Source organism: Ambystoma mexicanum, chromosome 13 (assembly GCF_040938575.1).
Source record: "Ambystoma mexicanum isolate Mex_15411 chromosome 13, UKY_AmexF1_1, whole genome shotgun sequence".
NCBI lineage: Eukaryota > Metazoa > Chordata > Amphibia > Caudata > Ambystomatidae > Ambystoma > Ambystoma mexicanum.
In genome coordinates this window covers 631,398,090-631,421,836 of record NC_090938.1, presented here as the reverse complement: position 1 = coordinate 631,421,836, position 23,747 = coordinate 631,398,090, and the positions used below count along the sequence as shown (strand labels likewise).

General features: G+C 46.3%; 1 protein-coding gene across 1 annotated transcript in view; it reads right to left on the bottom strand.

Annotated features, from left to right (window-relative positions):
• Positions 1–23,747, bottom strand: part of LOC138520650 (collagen alpha-1(XV) chain-like) — a 49,261-nt gene that overhangs the window by 11,936 nt on the left and 13,578 nt on the right. The window contains exon 7 of the mRNA XM_069632944.1: positions 1,753–1,802. Within this exon, the coding sequence (XP_069489045.1) occupies positions 1,753–1,802 (50 nt within the window). The remainder of the gene's footprint in view (positions 1–1,752; positions 1,803–23,747) is intronic.

The following is a 23,747-nucleotide window of genomic DNA, read 5'->3' as shown; positions in this document are numbered from 1 at the left end:
CCACCTGCGTATTGTAATTGTCAGGCAGCATTGACTTTTTGGCATATCCAGTAATAATGTTGCAGTGAAAATGGCCACCAGGTGGCGACATTTCCCTAAAAATGCACCCTCCAGACAATCAAAGAGTTTCGGATTGGAGGTACAATGATACCCCTCCTAAAATATTTGAGGAAGGAATTTTAGGGGTCAGGAAAAAAAGTTGCCTACCTAGCGGCTTTTTCACGGCGACATTATCAAATGCAACCCTTTTTGTCAAAAAAGAGTGTCAAAATGAAGAGCAAAGGTGGTTCTGCCTGGATTCCCCTTTCCTTGTTGCTTCTGCCTGGTGAACGTTTAAAATTGCATGCAGGGGATCCAAGAGCACCTGAGTGCAAATGCTGGCCTGTCCCCTGAAATTTAGCCTGCTTGTTTTAAATGACCTTCACTGTACTCCACTCATGTGACAGCATCCACTATATCACCCCCATTAGTCAGGTTCGAAAAAAAGTATCAACTGTATTTAGAGTGCACATGTCTTTGGGAGGATAGCTCAGGGGCAACGTGTTCGCCTCGGAAGCAAAACGATGAACAACACAGGTTCAATCCCCGGGTCCGCGTTCAGAAACCTCTGGGTATTAAGCGCACTATAAATAACCAATAAAAAATAAACATGTTACCCACTGCAACACTATCACCATTGGTTACAACATAAAGCATTGCTTACAATGCCATCACCAGTACTTACCACTCGCAGTGGGGCATTTTGCATGTGTCGCATAATGCACAGGGAGAGGACTAATTAGTCGGTGGCCCTCTCCGTACAATTTGTATTATTTTTGGGAAGGGCTGCTCTTGAGGCATGGCAATCCAGGCAGTCCTGTGCTTCCCTGCCTTTGTACACCCCTCTGAAATGGAACCCTCCCGGTTTTCCCAGGTGCAAAAAACATAAGGCACCCATATTGATTCCAGCATCTCCGCCCGCATGAAACGTCAATGATGGTGACGCGTCAGGCGGTTTCATGACACAGAGCCGCTGGAGGATGTGTGATGGAACTTTTTCCGCTTCGCCCCCCAGCTCCGCGATATGATTGCATGATCATGGCATGGATCATAAAACATTAAGGGCATGGCTTAATTTGTGGGGGTGTTTGCCAGTGCTCAGTCCTGGCACTTATTTTTGAGCCCCAGCACCTATTGTCTCTGACTCAATTTAATTATGAAGTGGTGATAGTCGGTGCATCTATCAACCACAATTAGCAGGGGGCGAGCTGCAGTGTAACCCCAAATATGTCGACACTTTGGGGAGCAGCTATGGGTGGTGGCAAGCAGTGGTGTCCACCCGCGGTGTCACAAGAGTGCTCGAAAATATTTGGGCCAGGCACTTGTTTTACAAATTAAGCACTGATTAAGATCCATGCCAAACACGGATTGGCATTACATTCTATTCCGTGCCCTAGGCTGGCATATCAGTAGCACCAAGCTCTGGGTTTATGTGTGATGCCAGCTCTAACGTGTCTGTGCTACCGCAAGCCTAAGAGATGGGTGCAAGTGATGGACGTGGGTCACACAGGAGTAATGATTCCCAGGCCTTGGGTGTCACTTGCCTTGGTCTCTGGTGAGCAGTGAAGGGTTCCCTGCCACATTGAATGTCTCCCATATGAGTGACCCTCTTTCCTTCACTGGAACCGCCATTCGGTGCATGCCCCCCAATATCCCAACAGCACTGCACAACACCCAGTGAAGTCTTGAGATAGAAGCTAAAGCTGCTCTCACCCTCTCACTTTGACTGAAGTCTGATCCGTCCCCTGGAGGGACTGCAGCCCCTGAAAAAGTAACACATACAAACAACTGCATTAGACATGAATAAAAACATCACATGACTTGCAGGGTTATACACAGAAATTGGTATGTCATTAGAGGTGAACAGGGTAGGCTCCCACAAACTCGCTGCCTGTCATGTTAGACAAATCAGGGGGCCAGAAATGCTGGCTTTACTATTTGTTACAGCCTGCCTTCCATGCAGTACACTGATTCTTCTCCTCAGGCGCCATTTTCTCTGCCACCAACGGCCCCTAGCACTGCCCCCTGCCATCCCTAAGCCCCCACATGCAAGCTGCCACACGAACCCCAACCCAACACCCAGCCACCACTTACCTAGTGATCCATTCCGCCATTGCCCATCAATCACTGGTGCTGTCATGAACATAGAAAAGGGATTCTGTTTCTATATCCATGGCGTCCATTTTGGCTTTAAAACAGATGTTAGAATCCCTTCGCACATGCCGGGTTTGCTTAGCTATGTATGCCTCGTAGGGGTGCATTACCGGCAGGTAAAGTCCCGCGACCTGCATTATGGGCCAAGGGTCTTGCTAGCCAATAACACCTGCGATCCCAGTGTACATTGCTTAAATGTGGTTCTCAACCTGAAATACTTCTTTTTTACATATTGTGCAAAATTAACAGATGGCACAGGTGGCTCTTTTCAAATTGCCCCGTTTTTTGTTGTGTTATTTCGTTTCCACTCCAGGTCCCTGCCAGTGTTGGTTTAAAGCAGTCTTCTGAGAGCTAATGACTTCATTGGAGTTGTACACACGCTACTGGTGTAATTAAAATGTCTTATTAGGCCTGCCTTCAACCAATCGATTTATAAGCATTATGAAGTCCTTCGCAGAAGTCCTGTCAAAAGAAGCATTGGCAAAGGCAGCATTTGTGGCTTGTGCACACCTTTTAAGCTTTTGCCAGGCACTGCTATTAGATGCCCAGGTACTTGCACGATTTTGCACCTGCTACCAACAATGGGTAGTTAATACCACTAAGACAGCGCCTGGCAAGTGCCTTTCCCATGCCTACACAAAAGCCCAAACTGTTGGCATTGCCAGCGTCTGTATTGCAGTTTACCCATTTCCAATGTGCGTCCAGTTAATAATCACACATTTCGCATATGCTTCTACATTCCCTGTTAGAAAAAGGTGCAAAATATTCCAAGTTCAGCACACCCAGTTATATCATCTTTTTACAACCCCAGTGTACTCCCAGTTTACACATTCAGTTTACTTCCAGTTTGACAACCCCATTGTAGCGCACTGACATTTCTACAACAGGCACACATGTCATGGTGGGCATTTAAGACCACTAGCATGTGATGCCTGTGCAATCAAATACATTCAAAGATATATTGCCTTTTAGTTTGGGTTACTAGGTGGCGCTTGCGCCACCTATAAGCCGCAACTATCGCATTAGAGTACAGATCGGGAGAAATGGCATGTGGGGGGACACAAAGCTTGAAGTTGTTATTTGGAAATGTGCACACCCATTGCAAGGCCATGGGCATGCTAATCCCTATGGCCGTTCGCACCCAGTTCCTGCCCCTCCCCACCCAGAACACTGCCTTATGGGAACCCTTTGAGATTGCTTTAATCAAGCCATAGCATCAAACTTTACACTCAAAGTGCCTGTCAGTCTGTTTTCAAAGCAGTAGTTATTGACTTAGTTGGAGCTGTAAACACGTTACTGGTGTTAGAAAAATGTCTTACCCTCCTCTGCCCTCGGCCACTCCATTTATAAGCACTTTGTGTGCCCTTCACTGAAGTCCTGTTAAAAACAAGCATTGGCAATGCCAACAGTTTTGGCTTGTGTATACATATTTGTCCTGGGAGGATAGCTCAGCGGCAACGTGCTTGCCTTGGAAACAAGACGATACGATCCCCGGGCCTGCGCTTAGAAACCTCTGGGTATTGAGCGCATTTTAAATATGCAACTAAGAGACATATTCCTGTAACATAGTCTCGATGCCCCTGGGCTGTGTGAGTGCTTTAAAAATGCAAATAAATAAATACATTTTACGCACCATTTTCTCAATTGCTACCATCAAATGGCCAGTTAATACCACTACAGCAGTGCTGGGCAATTGTCTTTCCCATGCCTCCACACACGCCCAAACCGTTGGCATTGCCAATGCTTTTATTTAATTCAATTGTTTTCTGATTATGAAACGGCCAATGAATTCGGTTAAGAATTGATACAGATGCTTGTGCAGTCAAATTCATTTTAGGATACAATGATTTTTCCAATTTGGATTTCAATTTAAATGATCTCTAATTGACTGTACACGGTACTCTATGGGCCTCATTACGACCCAGGCGGTAAGGGTTTTACGGCGGCGTAAACAGCGCCAACCCTTACCGCCTGAGTACGAGGTCCCTTAGCGCCATGGCGGACTTAACACCTGCTTTTAGCAGGTGTTAAAATCCATGGCGCTAAGGGACCATGGAGTTAATTACGCCACCGTAATTTACGGTGGCGTAATTAACGCCTTCCCCACTCCCATTATGCCCTATGGGGCAAAAATGGGAATGGGGAAGGGTAAATGGGGATTGGGGACTTACCGCCCCGCCAAGGTCAGAATGGGGCGGTAAGTCCGCCAACCACCATGGCGTAAACGTAGTTTACGCCATGGTGGTAAAGTCACGGCCCAGGCGGTAACTTACCGCCTGGGTCGTAATGAGGCCCTATGACTTATTAACTGAACACAGTAGAATAATTACTAGGGTTACCTCGCAACTAGAGATTTCCAGGGTTTGACATAATGAATGTATTTTCAAATGGATTTTATTGTATTAGGATTTGTATCAATGTATGACTGAAAAGTTTAAATGAATCACAATAAATTCGTCCATGCAACAATATATAAGATTAATATCACAAAACGCTCTTGCTTCAGGGTATTTATAAGAAACGCAATACATTAATTTGGCATAATTCTTTCCTTTTTTCCTTTTTTGCACAACAAGAACCATTTAATAATATGGCAGGTAGGGCATGTGCTGGTTGAGTGCATACACAAAATACATTGATATATTAAGAATCCACATTCATTTATAGCCCTAGGGCGGGGCTCTCCAGATCTGAGGTGTCGAGAAAGGTGCACTGGCTTCCCGTCAAAGAAAGAATCATCTTTAAAACCCTCGCACTTACGCACAAATGCGTACATGACCAGGCACCCCTGTACCTAGTCCAGAGATTAACCAAGCACACCTCTTCCAGGCCCACCAGAACTGCTTATGCAAACAGGATTACCATGCCCAAGACACGCAGGGTTCGCGCAGGCGGCACCAGCTTCTGAGCCATGGCCGCATCACACTGGAATGCTCTACCTGCACACATAAGGATGATCAACTCCCACATTGCCTTCCGCAAAGCTGTCAGAACTAGGCTGTTTGTATAATTGAACACGGCACCCCTGCTCTCACACTAGCCCCTGGTTTTGACTCACTGCTCATACTTGCGGAAACTCACCTCTTCTCTCAAAGTATCTAATGCTTAAACGGTCTATGTAGGAACAGTCCATCATCATTCACCAAATTGTACCTGTAACTAAGAATCCAAATGATTGGGCAGATGTTAATGTAACCCCTAATCACGCACTCTTACAATTTGTATTTGTATTTATTGTTTTATATAGCGCCTTAATTGAAGGCGCTTTACAATGAACAACAAAATATACATTAAACATGGAACAGTAGAAGCAATAATGGTAAACATGGGTCTAACCAGAAAATCAGCATGTAGAACAATTTACATATGAGAAAGAAGAGGAGGTGAGGGGGGTGGAGAAATAACGGGGAAGAGAGAGTAGTGAGTAAAGTGAATAGTAGGAAGAAGGGAGATTTAGAAGAGAAGGGGACAATAAAGAACACAGCGAAGGGCAGAAGAAAGAGGGAAAGAAGGGTGAGAGGGGGGAAGGGGATCAGGGAGGCGAGTGAAAAAGAAGAGATTTCAATGAAGAGCGGAAGGAAGAATAGGAAGGGGAGGAACGGATAGAGAAAGGTAGGGGGTTCCAGTGTAAGGGGGCAAGGAGCTGAAAGGAACGGAAACGAGAAGAGGCCCAAGGGAGTGGGGGAACTGAAAGTAAGAAGAGATCGGCAGAACGAAGGGAGCGAGAGGGGGTGTAAAATGAGAGAAGAGAGGAGAGGTAAGGGGTAGCAAGGTCGTGAAGAGATCTAAAGACCAGACAAAGGAAGTGAAATTTAAGATGGGAATGGAAATTGCCTATACTAGCACCTCGATGCCTAAGGACTGTAGCGCGCTCTAGAAATCCAAATAAATAAAAATAGTCAGACCTGAGTTTATTGTTCTAGCAACTTGACTGTCAATTTACAAAGTCCTGTGGAGCTGAAATGGGGCTAACGTAGGGTGAACATCACTTGAATCCAATGCTGAGATCTGTACCCCGTTTGCCAAAACTGAGCCATGGCGCCACATGAGGTGACCCCCGACTTCTAGCTTGAGGAGCTTCAAAAAGCGTAGCCTTTGCAAGCATCCCTGCCATAATGACCGGAATACCAGCAAAAGAGGAGGATTCCATAGTGCAAAGTGCAGAGGATTTCTTCAGTTTGCTTCATAACAGAATTTCTTGGACCAAAGAAATATGTATTTTGTTGAAGCACAACAACTGGGCAGTGGTGGGTAAGGGGTTTCGGGCATATAGGGGAGCACTGAAACCGCACACAACTCACATGCAGGTGGCCTTCACAGAACATTTGTAATGAACAGCAAAAAGAACACTTAAAAGGGTGGGGGCAAGTGGGGGAGACGTAGGTATGTGAGTGTTGGGACTGGGACTCCCAGTCCTTTTGCAGACCAGTGAACTAGGGGATAGAAAACAAAATGTCATTATAAAATGATAATGTCCACAAGTGGCTGTAGCATAAGGTTTCTTTTGAATTGCACTATTTTCTGAATGTGTCTGTTGAACATGGGGAGGGTGTTCCAGAGATCTGAGTCTATGGAGGCCAGTCTCAGTTTTGTTGAATGTAAACCTAAGTAGTCGCTAGTTGGTGGACCTCAGATCTCTTCCTTTGATATAAATGTTGAAGAGGCTATTCAAATACCCTGGGCCTGAATTTTGAATTGGCCTGGGGGTCAGACACAACATCTTGTTCAAAGTTCTCTGGTCTGTTGGCGGCCATTTTAGAGGTGTCAGCTTAGGGGAGATATCAGCTTGTCATTTCATATTGCACACCAGTCTGGTGGGCCTGTTTTGGACCAGCTGATGTGTCTGAATTGGGCATTTCAGGGCACCAGTGGGGTAGTTTCTTGCAGTAGAATAAATGTGATTAAATGAGGGCTTCTACCAGTTCTTTCCTTTGGCCGTATTCTAGAAGGGGCAGGTAGTGTTCTGTAGGAGGTACAGTTGGAGGTTTGCTTTCTTGTATATGCTCATTATTGGGGTTGCCACCAACAGGGCAGAGTCGTAGATGACTCCAAGGCTCTTGAGTGGTAGGGGTTGAAGGGGGTACGTAGCAATAGGGAAAGGTATTGACCAATGGTTCTTGAGGCTGAACAAGATCACTTATGTTGTATCTTCCTTCAGGCTGAGGCTAATCCCGGACTACCAGTCAAAGACCTAGTTGGTGTAATGGGCTGTAGGGTTGAGTTGGTTCGGATCCGAGATGATCTGAGCTAGGAGTTGCGTGCCATCAGTGATAGGTTCACTGGAACGAGTGCAGCAGTGATTTTAAGGATTTCGTGTATGCATCGAAGAGCCAAGGTGAGAGTGCTGATCCTTGTGGGAGGGCACCGGGTGGCGACAATCGTGCAAATGAGAACCGACCTGAGGATTAAACCATTTGAAGGCCTCGCCCCAATTAGGAAGTGGTTTTGGAAGCGATACAGGAGGATATAGGGGTGGAGCGTGTTTTTTTCAGGGCTGAAGGTGGGCATCCCAACCTGGTGTCAATGTGCCCATATGCCGTTACAAGAATGATGCCGGGCATGGCTCTTGTTGAAGGATGAGGCTTTCAGGTTGTTGGTGATTGTAATAAACGTATCACACTTGACTGGTCACCATGTATTGAAGATTTCAGTGGGGCTTGTGTCCTGCAGGGTGAGGGGGAGATGGTGTTGGGCAGGGAGGACTTTCTTGATGTTCACAATTCTCTTGGAGAAGAAGAATGCTATCTTTAAAGTTTGGTAAGGGGACAGGGTTGGTCTGGAGGCTTCTGGCTTAGTGGTTTCTCTGACATTTTGGAATAGTTTGGAGGTCTTGTTAGGGCCTTGCATGATTCATGTCTGCTATTATTGTTCCCCAGTACACGCTTCGGAGCCTTGGTCATTCTGGGGGTGTCTGCAACAGGATAGTTTGCATTCCGCCCATTTAGACGATTCCCATTTTCTCTCTAGCCAGCAACCTTCTCTTTTCGGGGTGGCTAGGTCACTGCTGAAACATTTGTTGTTCATTTTAGTTGAAGTCTTGAGGCATTTCATCTAGAATGGGGGTAGATGATCCAAGAAACTTGTAATCTCAGAGTGGAATTTCTTCAGCTGTCTTATTCCTGCATTCCAATGGATAGTAGACAAAATCCTTAGCGAAGGAGTCCATAGCAACTTTCTTTATTGAGCTAATATTACCCCCAGCGGTCGGCCGGCCCCGTCGGTAATGGCTTGCCTCCCTAGTTGATGGACGAGCGAAGTGAGGGTCCCTTAACGTGGATGGCAGTGCCGTTACCGACAGGGTCGGCCTGCCGCTGAGGGTAATATCGCCATTAGCACCCGTATAGTTACCTACGCAGATGCTAATGAAGTCTTTTTTAAAAAAAATAAAACTTAACTTTGTTGCGTGCAGTGCTCTTGTCCCCGAAGTCTGTTTTCAATGTTCATGATGTCATCAACTTTGAAAACGGAATTCGGGGACGACAGCACAGCACAGAGCTGGGCTGCGATGACAAAGGTACGTTTCTTTTTTTTAAATACTTTTTTAAAAACAGTCCCTCAGCATCCAAGTTGGAAACTACATAGCTGCTAAGAGGTAAGGGGTTTGGGGGGGTGTGGAAAAAAAGGGAGGGGGCCCTTGCTATCCAGGCTGCTCCGAGTGCAGATTTGTACCATACAATAAAGCCAGGGTTACAAGCATCCTGATCGGCCAGCGTGCTCTCTGATGGTGCTGTCTAAAATGGATGATTATCAGTTTTTTGTAAATGTTGGTCGCAAAGTTGGAGTGGCTGTTGGGTGGTGGAAAAAACATGAGGCAATGGTCGGACCATGATGCTGAGGCGAAGATCAAATCAAACGTATGGCCTCCTGACTAGGAATTGGCTGGTCAGTAGTGAGGGACCAGCCTTGGACTTTTTTTTTTTCAAGGAAATCATAAGATGCTTTGTTGGAACGCCCATCTAACCGGGGGTGAAATCTGCCATTTTCATGGTTTTCTGGGATGTCTCCAGTATTAGGCCAAAGCGATCCAACAATTTCCTGTTACATCCTGGGGCCGGATAGACGGTCCCCAGGAGATGGGTGTGCAGGGGTCGGGAAGGGTTCTCACCTAGATGTGTTTAAATGAAGAGTAGATGTTGAACTGCCATACTTGATGGTGTTTTGGATGCTATCTTGAAGTTTTAAGGAATGTTTAGGATAGTCACTACATTAATGGAGAACCGGGATTCTGAGATGCATAGGATAGCCGAGCTTGATGTGAATGCATGAATGAATGATAGTTTATTTGTATAGCGCCATGTGTTTAAGAGCACTTCAAGGCAAGGGAGGTAGCAAGGGAAAATACAATGGGCCTCATTACGACCCAGGCGGTAAGGGTTTTACGGCGGCGTAAACAGCGCCGACCCTTACCGCCTGAGTACGAGGTCCCTTAGCGCCATGGCGGACTTAACACCTGCTTTTAGCAGGTGTTAAAATCCATGGCGCTAAGGGACCATGGAGTTAATTACGCCACCGTAATTTACGGTGGCGTAATTAACGCCTTCCCCACTCCCATTATGCCCTATGGGGCAAAAATGGGAATGGGGAAGGGTAAATGGGGATTGGGGACTTACCGCCCCGCCAAGGTTGGAATGGGGCGGTAAGTCCGCCAACCACCATGGCGTAAACGTAGTTTACGCCATGGTGGTAAAGTCACGGCCCAGGCGGTAACTTACCGCCTGGGTCGTAATGAGGCCCAATGACATTCTTACAAGGCCTTACTTGTACTTGCACTTCTTACTTGGCCATTACATATGTGGACAATACGTAATGGGTGCTAGACGCATTGTGAACCGCAGACCGTTAATTGTTGGTGGAGCTTCAGGACACTTGGTCCAGGGCTAGGAGGCGCTTGTATTATCTGATGGGAAGGATACATCTGGGTCCTCTCATTGGGTTCGGGGGGTGGGGAGGGTGAGGTGGGGAAGTCTTCCAGTCTGTTGTAAGATTAATTTAAAGAGATAAAAACCTACTAGGCTATTATGCCAAATGCAGGGTCGGACTGGGACAAGAAATAGGCCCGGTCACCCAAAGAAAAGTGGCCCACCCCTCGCCTCACGACCCTTGACCTTTGATAATATCACTGGAAGTGATGTCATTTGATCCCACCCCAAAGTGACATCCTGGGAAGCGATGAAACACGACCTTTTACCCCTTGACAAAATAGGAAGTGGCATCAAATAGCATTGTTCCCAAGTACACTAAATTACTGTGAATCCAAGCAGACGTCCAAGGCCAAATGATAATATGTTATTGTATAGCACTTAGGCTTAAGGTCTTTTTTATAGAACAAATACGCCTACAATATCACCCAACCTGTGTTGATACTCATTTATCGACCTAAGAAGGATGAAAGGCTTTTTGAAAAAAGAAAAAAACATGTGAAAAAGAAAATTCTATTTTTTTTTCTTCCAAACCGGCCCACGTATGGCCAGAAACCGGCCCTCATCCCCCAAGGACGATTTCGGCCCAGCCACAGGCCGAAAGGCCAAGGAGCCAATCCGACCCTGGCCAAATATCTTAATGGTCAGAGAATGTGAGTAAAATCTATGATTTTTTCGCCTGCGTTTTTGCTTCTATAATTGATAGTGAACTCTTTATCTGGGTGGCTTTGCAGGAGGAGTTGGCAGAACTTATTTTTCCTGTTTTCTTGAGTTCTTCTGGGTAATCGATCTCAAACTAATCCACGCCATCCAGCTATGGAGTAGGGTGGAGGTGTTGGGCGCCATTGGGCTGGTAGAACGGAAAACAAGACAGGCAGAAGTTGTCTAAGGAGGTGAATGAGGTCAATTGCGGTCTATGCCCTTGGCTCAGGATAGGAGGAGAGCAGTGGTTGGATGGCAAGTGAGAGATATGGAAGTCTAAAGTAAAGTAACTCTACGCGGCGAGCCACTCTTGGAGAGCAGAAGAGAAGCCAGGTTGTGAATAGTATGTGCCCCCGCACCGTGAGGTGAGGCTTTCCCAATCTGTGCATCCATATTATGTCGCATCTTACCTATTTGCACCTGTGCATTTGTTGTAGCCCCCGCACCACAGGGTGAGGCTTTCCCAATTTGTGCATTCACAATATGTCACATCTTACCTATTAGTACATGTACACTTGATGTAGCCCTCCGCGTCATGAGGTGAGGCTGTACTAGTCTGTATACACTCACCTCTTCTGCCTGTAGCTAATAAGCGTAACCTTGCACCTCTCTAATGTACTATGCACTTTCCGTAACTAGCGCCGAGATGCCTCTGGGTTTTGTGTGCTGAAATAAATGCAAAAAATGAATTAAATGAATACATAAATAAAGCTACATGGGGAGGTCCACGAGTAATCCTGAAAGGAGAACCCACACACAGATGTTTTAGAGCCATACAATGAGAAGGGGACTGGAGGATGGACAGCTGGTCTAAGAAGACAGGCTCTCTCACAGCCTGGGATGGCTGGTGGAGCAAAGACCGACAGAATAATTGTTAATGGGTTACTAACTGGCTTTTAATGGGACACTTTCTCCTACAGCAGTAAAGGAACAAAGTCAGCGCCGTAGATGTTACTTCGAAGATGATTGGTATTCCAATTAGGTCAGCAGACTGAAAATCTATAGTTCTTAGTAGGAAGGACACTAATGGGTGTGGGTACTCACATGATGCCGGTGATGTCTATCTGGGCATGATTGGGCGTGGTCGACGAGGAGGACGAGCAGGGTGAAGAGGCACGATGCTCTGCCTACTTTTCTTCGCCGGGCCACCTGGACGCTTGCCCGTAACCTATGTTAAAGTGCGTAGGCTGCCCACATGACCCTCCTCTTCCAGTCGATGGAGAGGCCAAAGGGGTAGCTGGAAGCATGTTGGGCTGGGGAACAAAGTCTCTTCTGGGTGTTGCGAGAGGCATGGACTGTCTTCCTTGAGGTCTGATCTCCAGCAATGGTGGCTAACAAAACATCCAAGTGTGCCATGAATTGTTTGAACACTTCAGGTCCCCGATCTCCAGTCATCCACATGACATTTCCGCACCAGTCACTAGCAGCTGCAATGCAGAGGGTGCAAGGGGTCCAGCTGGTCAGATAGCACAGCGAGCTGAGCGCTCGTTTTGGCATCTGTGTGCAGCCTGCTGATGCAGGTTCAAATCCTGGCAGGCCCAACTCAACATTTTATCCTTCCGAGGTCGATAAATTGAGTACCACGCTGTGGGATAATAATATCAACTGCTATTTCACTGCTTTGGTACCAGCAGGTTTGTAGCGCTATTTAAAAAAAAAAACTAGAAACTAGATACTGGGTCTAGATTGGGGTGGACACCAACGGGCTGATTCACGGAACGTTTTCCGATGGGACTGCCCCGTTATAAAACACTTCTGTCAATCAGGCAAAGGCTGATTAATAGAACATTTTACAATGGGATTGCACCATTATAAAACGCTTCTGTGAATCAGGCCCCAAGCCTCTTCCGAGAGCTCCGGTCTTATTTTCAGCAATGGCGGGCAAGAAAAAGCACATTAGAACTGAAGAGGCAACACTTTGTCTTTGGAAATAATGGGCCTGATTACGAGTCCGGCGGTAACCGAGCCGGAAAAACCGGCAGGTTACCGCCGGACTCGTATTACCATTCCGCCTCCGTGATTCCCGGATTACCGGGGCATTACGACCCCGGTGACCCGGGAATTCCAGAGGCAGAATTGTGTAAGTCCCCATTCCCGACTCCATGGGGATGGGGACCATGGAAACACTGGTGCCGTCTATGACGGCGCCGATGTTTCCATTTCGGCCTGCGGTTGGGTGGTGTTAAACCCACCAGGTCAGACCTGGCGGGAGTGACACCTCCCGCCTGCAGGACTCTTAATCAGCCGGTCCGGAAAGAACGGTGGTGGAGGTTTTACCACCACCGTTCTTTCCAGACCGGCAGGGTCGTAACGAGGCCCAATGTCTCTTCTGTACAATAAGTACACATGAGCCAAGTCTTGCGAAGGAGCAACCAGGGGATTCTGCTGCGCCTGACCCCGAGTCCCCTCACCCGCTGTCCTCTAACCTCTGAGAGATCTCAGCAGCCGAATCAGAAGATGCGACTCTTCATTAGCACTGATCTATCCCATCTCCTCTTGTTGCCATTGTGAGCCTTTTGGTTGTCTGCATTCTTCCCCTCTGGGTTTGTACTTAGTGACTTTTCTCACTTTTGATTGGTGGTTCATCCATCCCATCATCCGACACTTGCAGCATCACCTGTATGGCCTGCTTCGCTATTTCTAGTTGAGGTTGGGCTATCCCAGTCAGAAGAAGATATATTTTAGCCCTGGGTGGTTGTTATAAAGTATTTCTTTTTTGTTTACTTAATTGCCTGGGCATTATCATTTCCTTATTGTAATTGATGACGTTGCTTCTTTCGTAGTATCTGCCTCGCTGTCTTAAGAGACGACCTTTGCCCTCAGCCTTCTATCAAATAGAAAGGAAGAATGCATTGCACCAGACTCGCTCAGACATATGTCGTTTGGAAGGGGTTAATCTAGTGCTTTCTTGAGCCTATATCAACCCTCCTGCACATTGATGGTGGAGTAAGATCCCAAGACCTAAGTGTTTGTCCCTGATCACCATGTTGGAGCTGTGAATATGATATGATATGATAAGTTATTTATAACACACTGAATACCCAGAGGTTTCTAAGCATGGACGCGGGAATCAAACCGGTGCTTCTCCGTGTCGTCTTCCTGCCAAGGCGAGCACATTGCCCTTGAGCTATCCTCCTGAGACAATACTACCGCTGATTACACGGAGAGGTAAATGCTATGTCCCTGCTATCAGACACAACCCCCTGACCTCCCATAGTGGAATCAAGAGAGACCCCCTGGCCTACAGCAGTGTAATCAGAGCTTGTTTCCCCATCTCCCTTACCCTCATAAGAGAGAGATCCCTGAGACCTTCCACAGAGTACTCATTACTTACCTCTGGGCTAACACTCTCATCCCCAGTGTCCAGAAAGGGAGATCAGCCAGTGCACCACTTGCATTATAGGTCTCCAACCACATATTGGCTTGCAGGGGTATGCGCCTGAAGGCAGAGGGTGGCGCTGGCGAGCCAAAGCCCACAGGCGGCCATGAGGGCATCTGATCAGGACACCAGCATGTGCAGAGCAGTGCATGTTGGGGAACTGAAATAATTTGCTCTCAATGCCCTCTGTGAGTCATGCATGAAGTGTCAATCACTTCTTGCCATGTTTCCTGTTTACACTCGCCTACCCCCAGCGAAAAGCCAGTAACCAGCATGGAGATGGGACGTACTGAGCTGCCTGAAAAAATAAGTATGCTTGAAAAAATAACCATGTGTTTATGCAACATCAGCCTACAGTGTAATTCACCTTGTGCGTGGTCAGACCACCATATTATCACCTTTAATATAGAAGTTAACCAATGCCACAAACCTACCACTGCCCCTGCCTTGCATACCAGAAATAAAAGGGACATCACGTGCGACAAATTACTGCCACTCATAATTCCCACCCTTAATAAAGCCATTGCTTCCTGCTCTGACCCCACTGCACTAATCAATACGTACAGTCAGGTCATACTTACAGCATTGAACTCTATTGCCCGAATTAAACTTAGAAAATCTAAACCACGCGCACATCTCAACTCCTGGTTTACACCACATTTGAGAGTGTTACGTAAAGAAAAACATACTGCTGAATCCCAGTGGAAAACTCATCCCTCAGATGCCCACAAGGGTAGCCTTATCATAGAATCCCTTAACTGTAAAGAGGCCATTTTCCAAGCGAAAAAAGATTCATACAACTTGCGTATCACACAAGTGGACTCTAACACCAAAAACTATTCAAAATTCAGAAAGAACTGGAATCCCCTGCAGCCCTACCTGACTCCTGCACCAAAGACAGTACTTGGTGCTGAAACATCCAAAAAGCACTCTTGGACAAAATTGCCACCCTCCAAGCTAAAATCAAAACCAAGCAAAATTCCATGCAGTTAGACCTGCCTCCAAATCCCCCTACTAGCCCCAATACCCAGGCCACCTTCAAGCATAAACCATTCAGCTTCTCTCCACTTTCTATCGCTGATGTTGAAAGCATCATCAACAAGCTAAAACCGTCCAATTGCCACAGCGACTCATGTCCAGCCCCTATCATCAAAGAGGCCGCCCATGACTTAGCCCTGTTCATTACCTCCTTTATCAACTCATCCTTTGAATCAGGTATAGTCCCAAATAACCTAAAGGATGCCTGGGTCATCCCTTTGCTTAAAAAACCATCTCCTGATCCTAGTATACCAACAAATTATAGGCCCATCACCACTGTCCCTTTCATGCTTAAAATGCTGGACCAAGCTGCATATCTGCAGATACAAGACTACTTGGAAGTTAACAAACTCCTTGGCCTGAGGCAATCTGGCTTCCGCCCGAGACACAGGACTGAAACCGCTCTTATTGACCTTAAAACTCAGATTGAGGTTCTGAAGGACAATGGCAAATTAGCACTGCTACTTCTACTTGATCTTTGAGCAGACTTCGATCTGGTCAATCACCAAATTCTCTGTCAACATCTCAAATCAGCTGCTTACTTCTTAGATTCTGCTACTGCTTGGATTAGATCCTTTCTAGGCAACAGATCCATGTGGGTTTTCTCCCCCTCTGCATCTGCACAACCCTCTCCTATTCACTGTGGTGTACCCCAAGGTTCGTGTGTTTCAACAACACTTTATAACGTGTTCACCAAACCACTGTTTGATATCCTTGATTATCTGGGTGTCATGTACACCAACTACGCTGACGACACCCAGATACTCACACCTATCACTGGTGACCATAAAGTGTATTCTAAATCTCTAAACGAAGTCTATACTGTTATACAGGCGTGGATAGCTCAACACAAACTGTGCCTCAATGATGGTAAAACGGAACTCCTCATTCTAGGATACCATCAACGTCTCAACAAACTTGACCCTTCCTTCAAGTCATTCATCATTGATGGCAACGCCATCAAGGCTTTCAAGGATACCAAAACATTAGGAGTGTATCTTGATTCCTCATTATCCCCATCTAGACAAACTAATGCGGTCAGCTCAGCTTCCTATACCTGTAAACCTATCACAGCTTGCAGACCCTTTTTGACCACTGCCACCAGTACCACTCTGGCTAGAACCCTTGTAATGTCTAAGATTGACTATTGTAGCACCTTGTATCTAGGGACTAACCAAAGCAATTTAAATAAACTACAAATCATACAGAACAATGCTATTCGAGCTGCCATAAACATTCCCATAAATCAGCATATTTTCGGACCATAGACGCAATTTACGATGGCTCCCGGTCGCGCAAAGAATCTCCCTGAAAACACTGGCACTCACACACAAACGTCTGGCAAACCAGGGCCCCCCTTACCTGTCGAACCGACTTACCCCGCACACAGCCAGCTGACCTCTGAGAGCTGTCCAAACCCACAGCCTATCCCATCCTAGATTCAAGCTCCAAAAAGCGGTGGGATTAGCTTCTCGGTACTAGCCACACAATTATGGAATACCTTACCTAATGACATTAGAGCTGAACCATCCTTTCAGTCCTTTAAGAGTAAAACCAAACGCTGGCTCTCAGCTCAAGACATTTGATACACGTCGCTTCTGCCGTCAAGGCAGACTTTGCACTGTAATTGCTCCTTTGACATCTCCTGCAGCCCACTTGGCAACTTTTGTATATTGACTTCTGAAATGGTACCGCTCTGCACACTATTTCCACGTTTTCCTTCTGTACCTTACCTGTATGTGCTCCCCTGTACTGCTATGCCAACTTGACTGTATTGTACCATCATTATGTTATGTTTGTAAAATGTACCTGTCTTTGTAACCTTTAAGATATGCGCCCAGGTGCCCTTGGGCAAGGCGCGCTATACAAATAAACAAAATACAAATACAAATACTTGCATGTGACTGTGTGAACACGTGTATGCGTGAGTGGGTTCATGGGGGTGCAGGCAGGGGCCAGATGGCGCAATCAGCAGTTTTGGGAGAAATTCTAATGACGTGTGGCAGAACTTGGACAATGACAATGACATGGGGCAGAACAGTGTCAATGACAGTAAAACGAGGCACAGCATGGCAGTATTAGTGGCATGGGGACAGACTGAGACAAGGGCCTCATTATGAGGCTGCAGGTCTGGAAATAAGGTTGCCGGTAGCAAAATACCGGCACCCTTTCCAGACCAGTAGACTACAACTCTACTTTCCTGGGCCTGGGCGCCTGGGAGGTCTGACCTGCTGGGCGCAACAGCCATGATAAGCAGAGTTCTCACGCAAGCACCAGCATCATTAGCAACAGCGCTGGTGCTTCCGTGTCCCCATTCCCATGGAGTTCAATGGGGCTCTATGGGAATGGGGACTAACATTTTCCGCCGCCTGATATCCCGGGCCACCGGGACTGTAATGTCCCAGTGGCAGTGGGATATCAGGCAGCGGAAACAGTGTTTTCGTCTGGCAGGAATATGCCGAAAGCACCGGCAGGTTACCGCCTGACTTGTAATGAGGCCCAATGAGAGCAACACTGACAGAACTAGGGCAAAGATATTGAAATGAGTCAGTGCTGGAGCAATGAAAACAAAAAAGGGCAATGAAAGCTAAATTTGGTCAGAACCAGGCCAATTAAAGTGACGTTGTGGCAGGATGGTGGCAGAACTGTGGCAGTGCTAGTGCTATGGGGCAGGAATGGAGCAATGACAGTACACTTGGGTGTATATGGGGCAATTAAAATGCAATGGGGCAGAGGTAAGGCAGTGAAAGTGACATGGGTTAGTGAGAGCAACATTAGGGCAGTACTCCTGCAACGAGAGTGTCAGTGGGCAGACTGCATAAATGAGAGTGACAATGAGGCAGAATAACTGCAACAAGGAGAGTGATGCAGCAAACGTTTGGCGAGAAGAGAAAATGGGGCAGATATGATGCAATGAAAATGAGATGGAGCAGAACCAGAAGAAAGAGCATGAATGTTCTTGGAAGAGAGCCCCCTAAACCCTTGCTCGCCCCACTTGCTTGCATGCACCAAATTGGGGATAGCATTTATATGCATCACTTCAACAATTCAACAGCTGCTACTGCCACCACTACAGTAAAGCAGGGGCTGCATTCTTCAACTATAACAGAGCCTTCAAAGGCAGATCCCTCACCACTCAAAATAGAATTAGTGACACACCACTCCTTCCTAGAGTGTAAACATGGCCGACATGCCTCAGCTTTCACAGTGTCATTGTTTCAGGTGTGTGAGAGCTTCTACGCTGTGCATTCAGGTATTAATATTTACCTCTCGTAGTGAAATCCGGGTGTGGTCGATAATCTTACGTCCCAAAATCGATTCCTGACCCCAAACTTCCACAGTGAAATAAATCAGAGACTGGCCGTGACCTCCCACAGGGAAATTTTGGTCTCACCCCTACATTCCCTTACTGAAATTGGAGACTGAGGACCCAATTTTGAGGGGATATTCGAAAATAGAAAAGCGTTCTTCCATGAATGAAGAACACTTTTCTTAAAAGCACTATAGTCTGTCAAAGTGAGAATGTAGCAGTGTGGCATCAGTTTCAACTTTGCATGTGCTTGATTTATGGCTTGACAACAACCCTTGCAACCATCAGGAATGCAGGGCAGGAACTGCGATGGGCTTCTCATTCCAAAGGCCTTGGTTCTGCATATACAAAAACAGTTAAAATATGGCACCTCTGATATGTCGTTAGCATTTACTGCACACTTTTTTCTTTTCCTTTACAATTAAAATATTTCTCAGTCTGCAGCACCATTTTACTTATTTATTGGAGTGTCAAGGACACCTTTGTAAATGAGAAAATTGGCAGACTTCTTAGATATGCTCACAATGTAACTGGTGCACACACTGGCCCCACAAAGACAGATATTATAAACGTTTACAGTTGGAAAGCACAACATCTCCCCTCCAATCTTTCCATACACCTCAGAATGGTAGTGCTGAGATTCTGAGGTGCAATCAAAAATAGAAACGTGTTCTTCCACGAAGGAAGAATACATTTCTTAAAAGCACCATATTCTATCAAAGTGAGAATTTGAGAGTCTGGCATCAAAGCCCTGGCTTTTGCATGTGCTTGATTTACGGCTTCACAACAAACTGAGCAACCATCCGGAATGCAGGGCAGGCACTGTCAGGGGATTCTCCTTCCAAAGTCCCTTGTTTTGCATATACAAAAAAGGAGTTAAAATTCAGCACCTCTTGTGTGTTGTTAGCATCTACTGCACATGTTTTCTTTTCCTTCATAACAAACACATTTCTCAGTCTGGAGCACCTCTTCCCTTATTTACTGGGGGGTAAAGGGCTCTTCCATAAATAAGAAAAGTGGAAAACCCTTTAGATATTCATGCAATGTAACTGGGGCACATGCTGGCACCACGACAACAGATATTATCAACTTTCACAGGTAGTGTGACGAATCAACTTCCGGGGCACCAGTGGTCCAGGGATGAATATCGGTTTCTAAACCATCAATCAACTCCACACCTCTAGTACACCAGAAGGGATCTGAACAGATTGGAATACAAGTAAATTGTAAGACCTCCTTGTCTAATTTTGGTAATGTGGACAGAACGGGAGGCTTATCACTGCAAGGTCATGGATCGTTGGTTAGTAGCAACACAGCGAAAATACAATTATTACCCAATGATAAACGAGACTGTCCAGTCAAGGTTTTATAAAAACATTTACTTTATTATTACTAAAACAGACAGTTCTAGCACACTACAATTACAACCCACACTGTAAAGGAACACAGAGGACAGACAGTTTCACAAAGGAAAGGGATGCACTCTGGATACTGACAGGAGGGTAGCTGGTAAAGTAATCAGTCTTATAGTTCAAGATTATTTGGTTCCAACACCAAAGGGGCAAAGAGTCGTAACTGTCTCTAGGGGACCAGGGGGGCAGAACCAAAATGTACCTGGTGCTGAAGAAGTTCTTGGTGCCCAACAGCGTCGAGGCAGTTCCAGGGTGCTTCGCAGCCCGTGAGATAGAGTTAGTAAAGAGAGACAGCTGCAGTTACCAGGCGGCAGGCAGTTCAGAAAGCAAGGAGGGACCGACGTCTGCAGGCTGTCCGGTGCGGCGGCTCAGTGCCAATAAACATTGTCTCTGTGCTGGTTGGCAGATCTGGAATGCTGGTCGAGGCGTCTCGGACGGCTCTGGTGACTGCGGCATGGCTACAATCAACGGTGCAGCCGGATGTGGTTTGAGGGCTCAACTGTCTTGAAATTGTTTTTAAAAAGATGGATGCTGGATGATGCTGGCACTCCTCTTAGCTTCTTTGCAGAGCTTGTATCCTTTCAAGGCGGATCGTCCAAAGCTCAGGAGGGTGTTAGCAGGCAATGGCTTTGTCCTTTGTCCAGGGACTCTCTGGCACTTCCCACCAAGGAAGCGTGCTGACAGAACCTAGCAGTGCATGCTGTGTGCTGGCTGGGTACCGGTTCTGGAGCTGCTGGATGGGTTCTCTGAGTCCGGTATCTCCCTCTGTTCCCTGGGAGATGCTATGGGGAGGGATCTTGCTACCCTCTTAGAACCTTCAGCTTGGGTCCAAATCAGTCCTTCTTCCTACTTCTTGCAAAGTCTTTAGAGGATCTGATCAGCGAGGGGTTCAGCCCTCTTTTAAAGCCAAATGGGCCCCAGTGATTGGTGTAGGCTAAGCCTACCTTAATGGACCAATCATGGGTCCCCAACAACAATCTTCAGTGATGCTTTAGCTCAGAACCAGGGTGCTTGACAGCATACAGGGGAAGGATGACAACATATACTTCGAAGTCCCTCCCATATTCCTGTCTGCTGTACATCAAAGTGTCTCCTTAATTAATTGAGCCCTAGGCATCACTTGATCACAACATGGTCCTCCTTTGAAATAGGGGGTTACAGGCAGACTTTCATCTCCTACAATTCACATACTTCCCTGTTCTGAAAGGAGCGGCTCCAGACACGACATTCACTGCCCTTTTATACCAAGGAGGGGTGTTAGTGCCAAGTTGCCACATTGCATTACAAAGAGGTGTCTGGTGTTTGGTCTCCATTGTCACTCCCTGCACCCTGACCTTCCCTGAGGACTGCGTAATTAACATTCTTCAATATTTGCTGCCACCAGCAAGGTTTCACAATAGAGGTGCAAATCTATGGGGCCTTGAAATTCTAATCAGGCTTCCCATGGCCAAAGGCTTTTGATGTACCCACAGCTGTCAGGTGTCAGCTACACATGACAGGGGAGGGTGGCGCTGGCAAGCTTTGTCCTCCCAGAGTATATGACTATTTTTCTGCTGTGCGGTGAGCATGGTAAATGTGCGTGGGAATGACCCCATCATTCATTCTTTTTAAAACAAACAAAGAAGCACTGGCAGGTGCACATTTCCCATGCAGATGGTTGTATTCCTCACAGGTAGAAAGCACAACATCTCCCCACCAATCATTCCACACACCTCAGAATGGTGGTGCTGAAAACTGGACAGGAACATGTCACCTTTCTACACTAATTTTATCTTTATCCCAGGCTCCAATTCTGAGGTGCATTCAAAAATAGAAAAGTGTTCTTCCACTAAGGAAGAACACTTTCTCAAAAGCACCATATTCTATCAAAGAGAGAATGTGGCTGCCTGGCATCATGGCCTCCACTTTTGCATGTGCCTGGTGTATTACTTGATAACAGCCCCACCAACCATTGGGAATGCATGGCAGGCACTGCAAGGTGTTTCTCCTTCTAAAAGCTCTGGTTTTGCATGTAAAAAAAGGACTTAAAATACGTCACCTCTGAGGTGGCGTTAACATCTACTGCAGACCTTGTCCTTTATTATGAAGGTATTTCTCAGTCTGCAGCAGCACTCTTGTTATTTACTGAAGGGACAAGGACACTTTCGTGATTAAGAAGAGTGGCAGACATTTTAGAAATGCTTGAGGTGTAACTGGTGCACATGCTGGGCCCATAAAGACAGATTGTGTCAGCTATCACAGCTGGAAAGCACAACATCTCCTCTCAAGTCATTGCACCCACCTCAGAATAGTGGTTCTGAAAATTGGAGGATAGAATGTTACCATTCTACACGCATTTCATTCCAAGCCCAGAAGCAGGCACTAAGCGTCGATCCGGTGCTCCATGTAAAAGAAGACAAGTTTTCTTTTGTGATGGAGCGACACCTTTCTCATTTCCTTCATACTCTGTATCTATATAAATACAAGCACATAATATTGAGTAAAATATTGTCTCGAGAGGATAGCCCAGGAGCAATGCACTCGCCTTTGAAGCAAGGCGACACAGAGCAACAATGGTTAGATCCCGGGGCCTGTGCTTAGACACCTCTGGGTATTAAGTCTGTTATATATATATCCAATTATAATTATAAGAAAACTGTCATTCCATCATAGAATTGCACATATCTTATTTTACACTGAGCTCAGAATTATATGATGACTCTGTACCCCTAACATTGCCATCAAAGGCAGCCCCCTCGCCTCCACAGTGTTGTGAATGCACAGAATGACCCTTCTTTCCCCATTTGTGTCGAGGAGGGTTGTCCTCACCACATAGTAAACGTTTGATGGTATGCAGGAGGTGCAACTCTGACTCCAATTACACAGTGGAAATGCCAGGTGGAGCTCGGCTTACACTGTGAAAAGAAACAGACTGACCCATGTCACATTATGGGAGGTGAGTGCAAAATCCCGGATTACTGTATAAGGTTGAGGGCTTTGATTCTGACCGCACTGTGGGGAGTCAATGTTCAGGGCCCGATTCTGAGCTCGTGATAAAAGTTGTGTGGAAAGCCGACATTCCTTCCTCCAGTTTACAGCACCACCATTCTGAGGTGGGTGGAAGGATTGGAGGGGAGATGTTAAGCTTTCTAGCAGCAAAAGCTGCTAGAATCTCTCGTTGTGGGACAAACATGTGCAACAGAAGGCACTGCAAGCCTTTCTTTAAATACTAACACTTTTCTAATTTGCTAAAGTGTCCCCCTCGCATGGCCGAGCTAATTTCGCCATCAATTTTGCCCAGCTAGCTGCAAACCTGGTTTTGGTTTACCCTTATCGAGTTATCTTGGGGGATTTCAATTTCCACCCCAATAACCTTAATGACATATGTGCTAGGAATTTGGTGACTAGCCTCATTGACTTGTCCTTGGACCTCTGTAACCAGCTGCCTACCCACAAGATTGGAAATCTACTGGACCTTATCTTTTCTGAGGAGTGCTTGATGGCATGTTTCAGACCTATTCCTGTGACCTGGTCTGACCATTCTCTAGTCCCTTTTACTGTTAAAATTACCTACTGTGTTTGTTCCTAGAGTTTCAAATGGCCTGCAAATGTGCAAGCTATGGCACATGGTGGACTTGTCTACCTTCGCAGATCAGGTGCTGGACGCTAATGCAGAGTTTATGAAACTTGGCGGTGATGCCTGCACTTCTCTCTTGAGATCCCTTTCAGAGGTGGCAGATGTCCTAGCCCCCATTAAGGCCTGCTTTGGGAGAACTAAACCCACGGCGGCCTGGTTGACTTCTGAGCTCCATGCA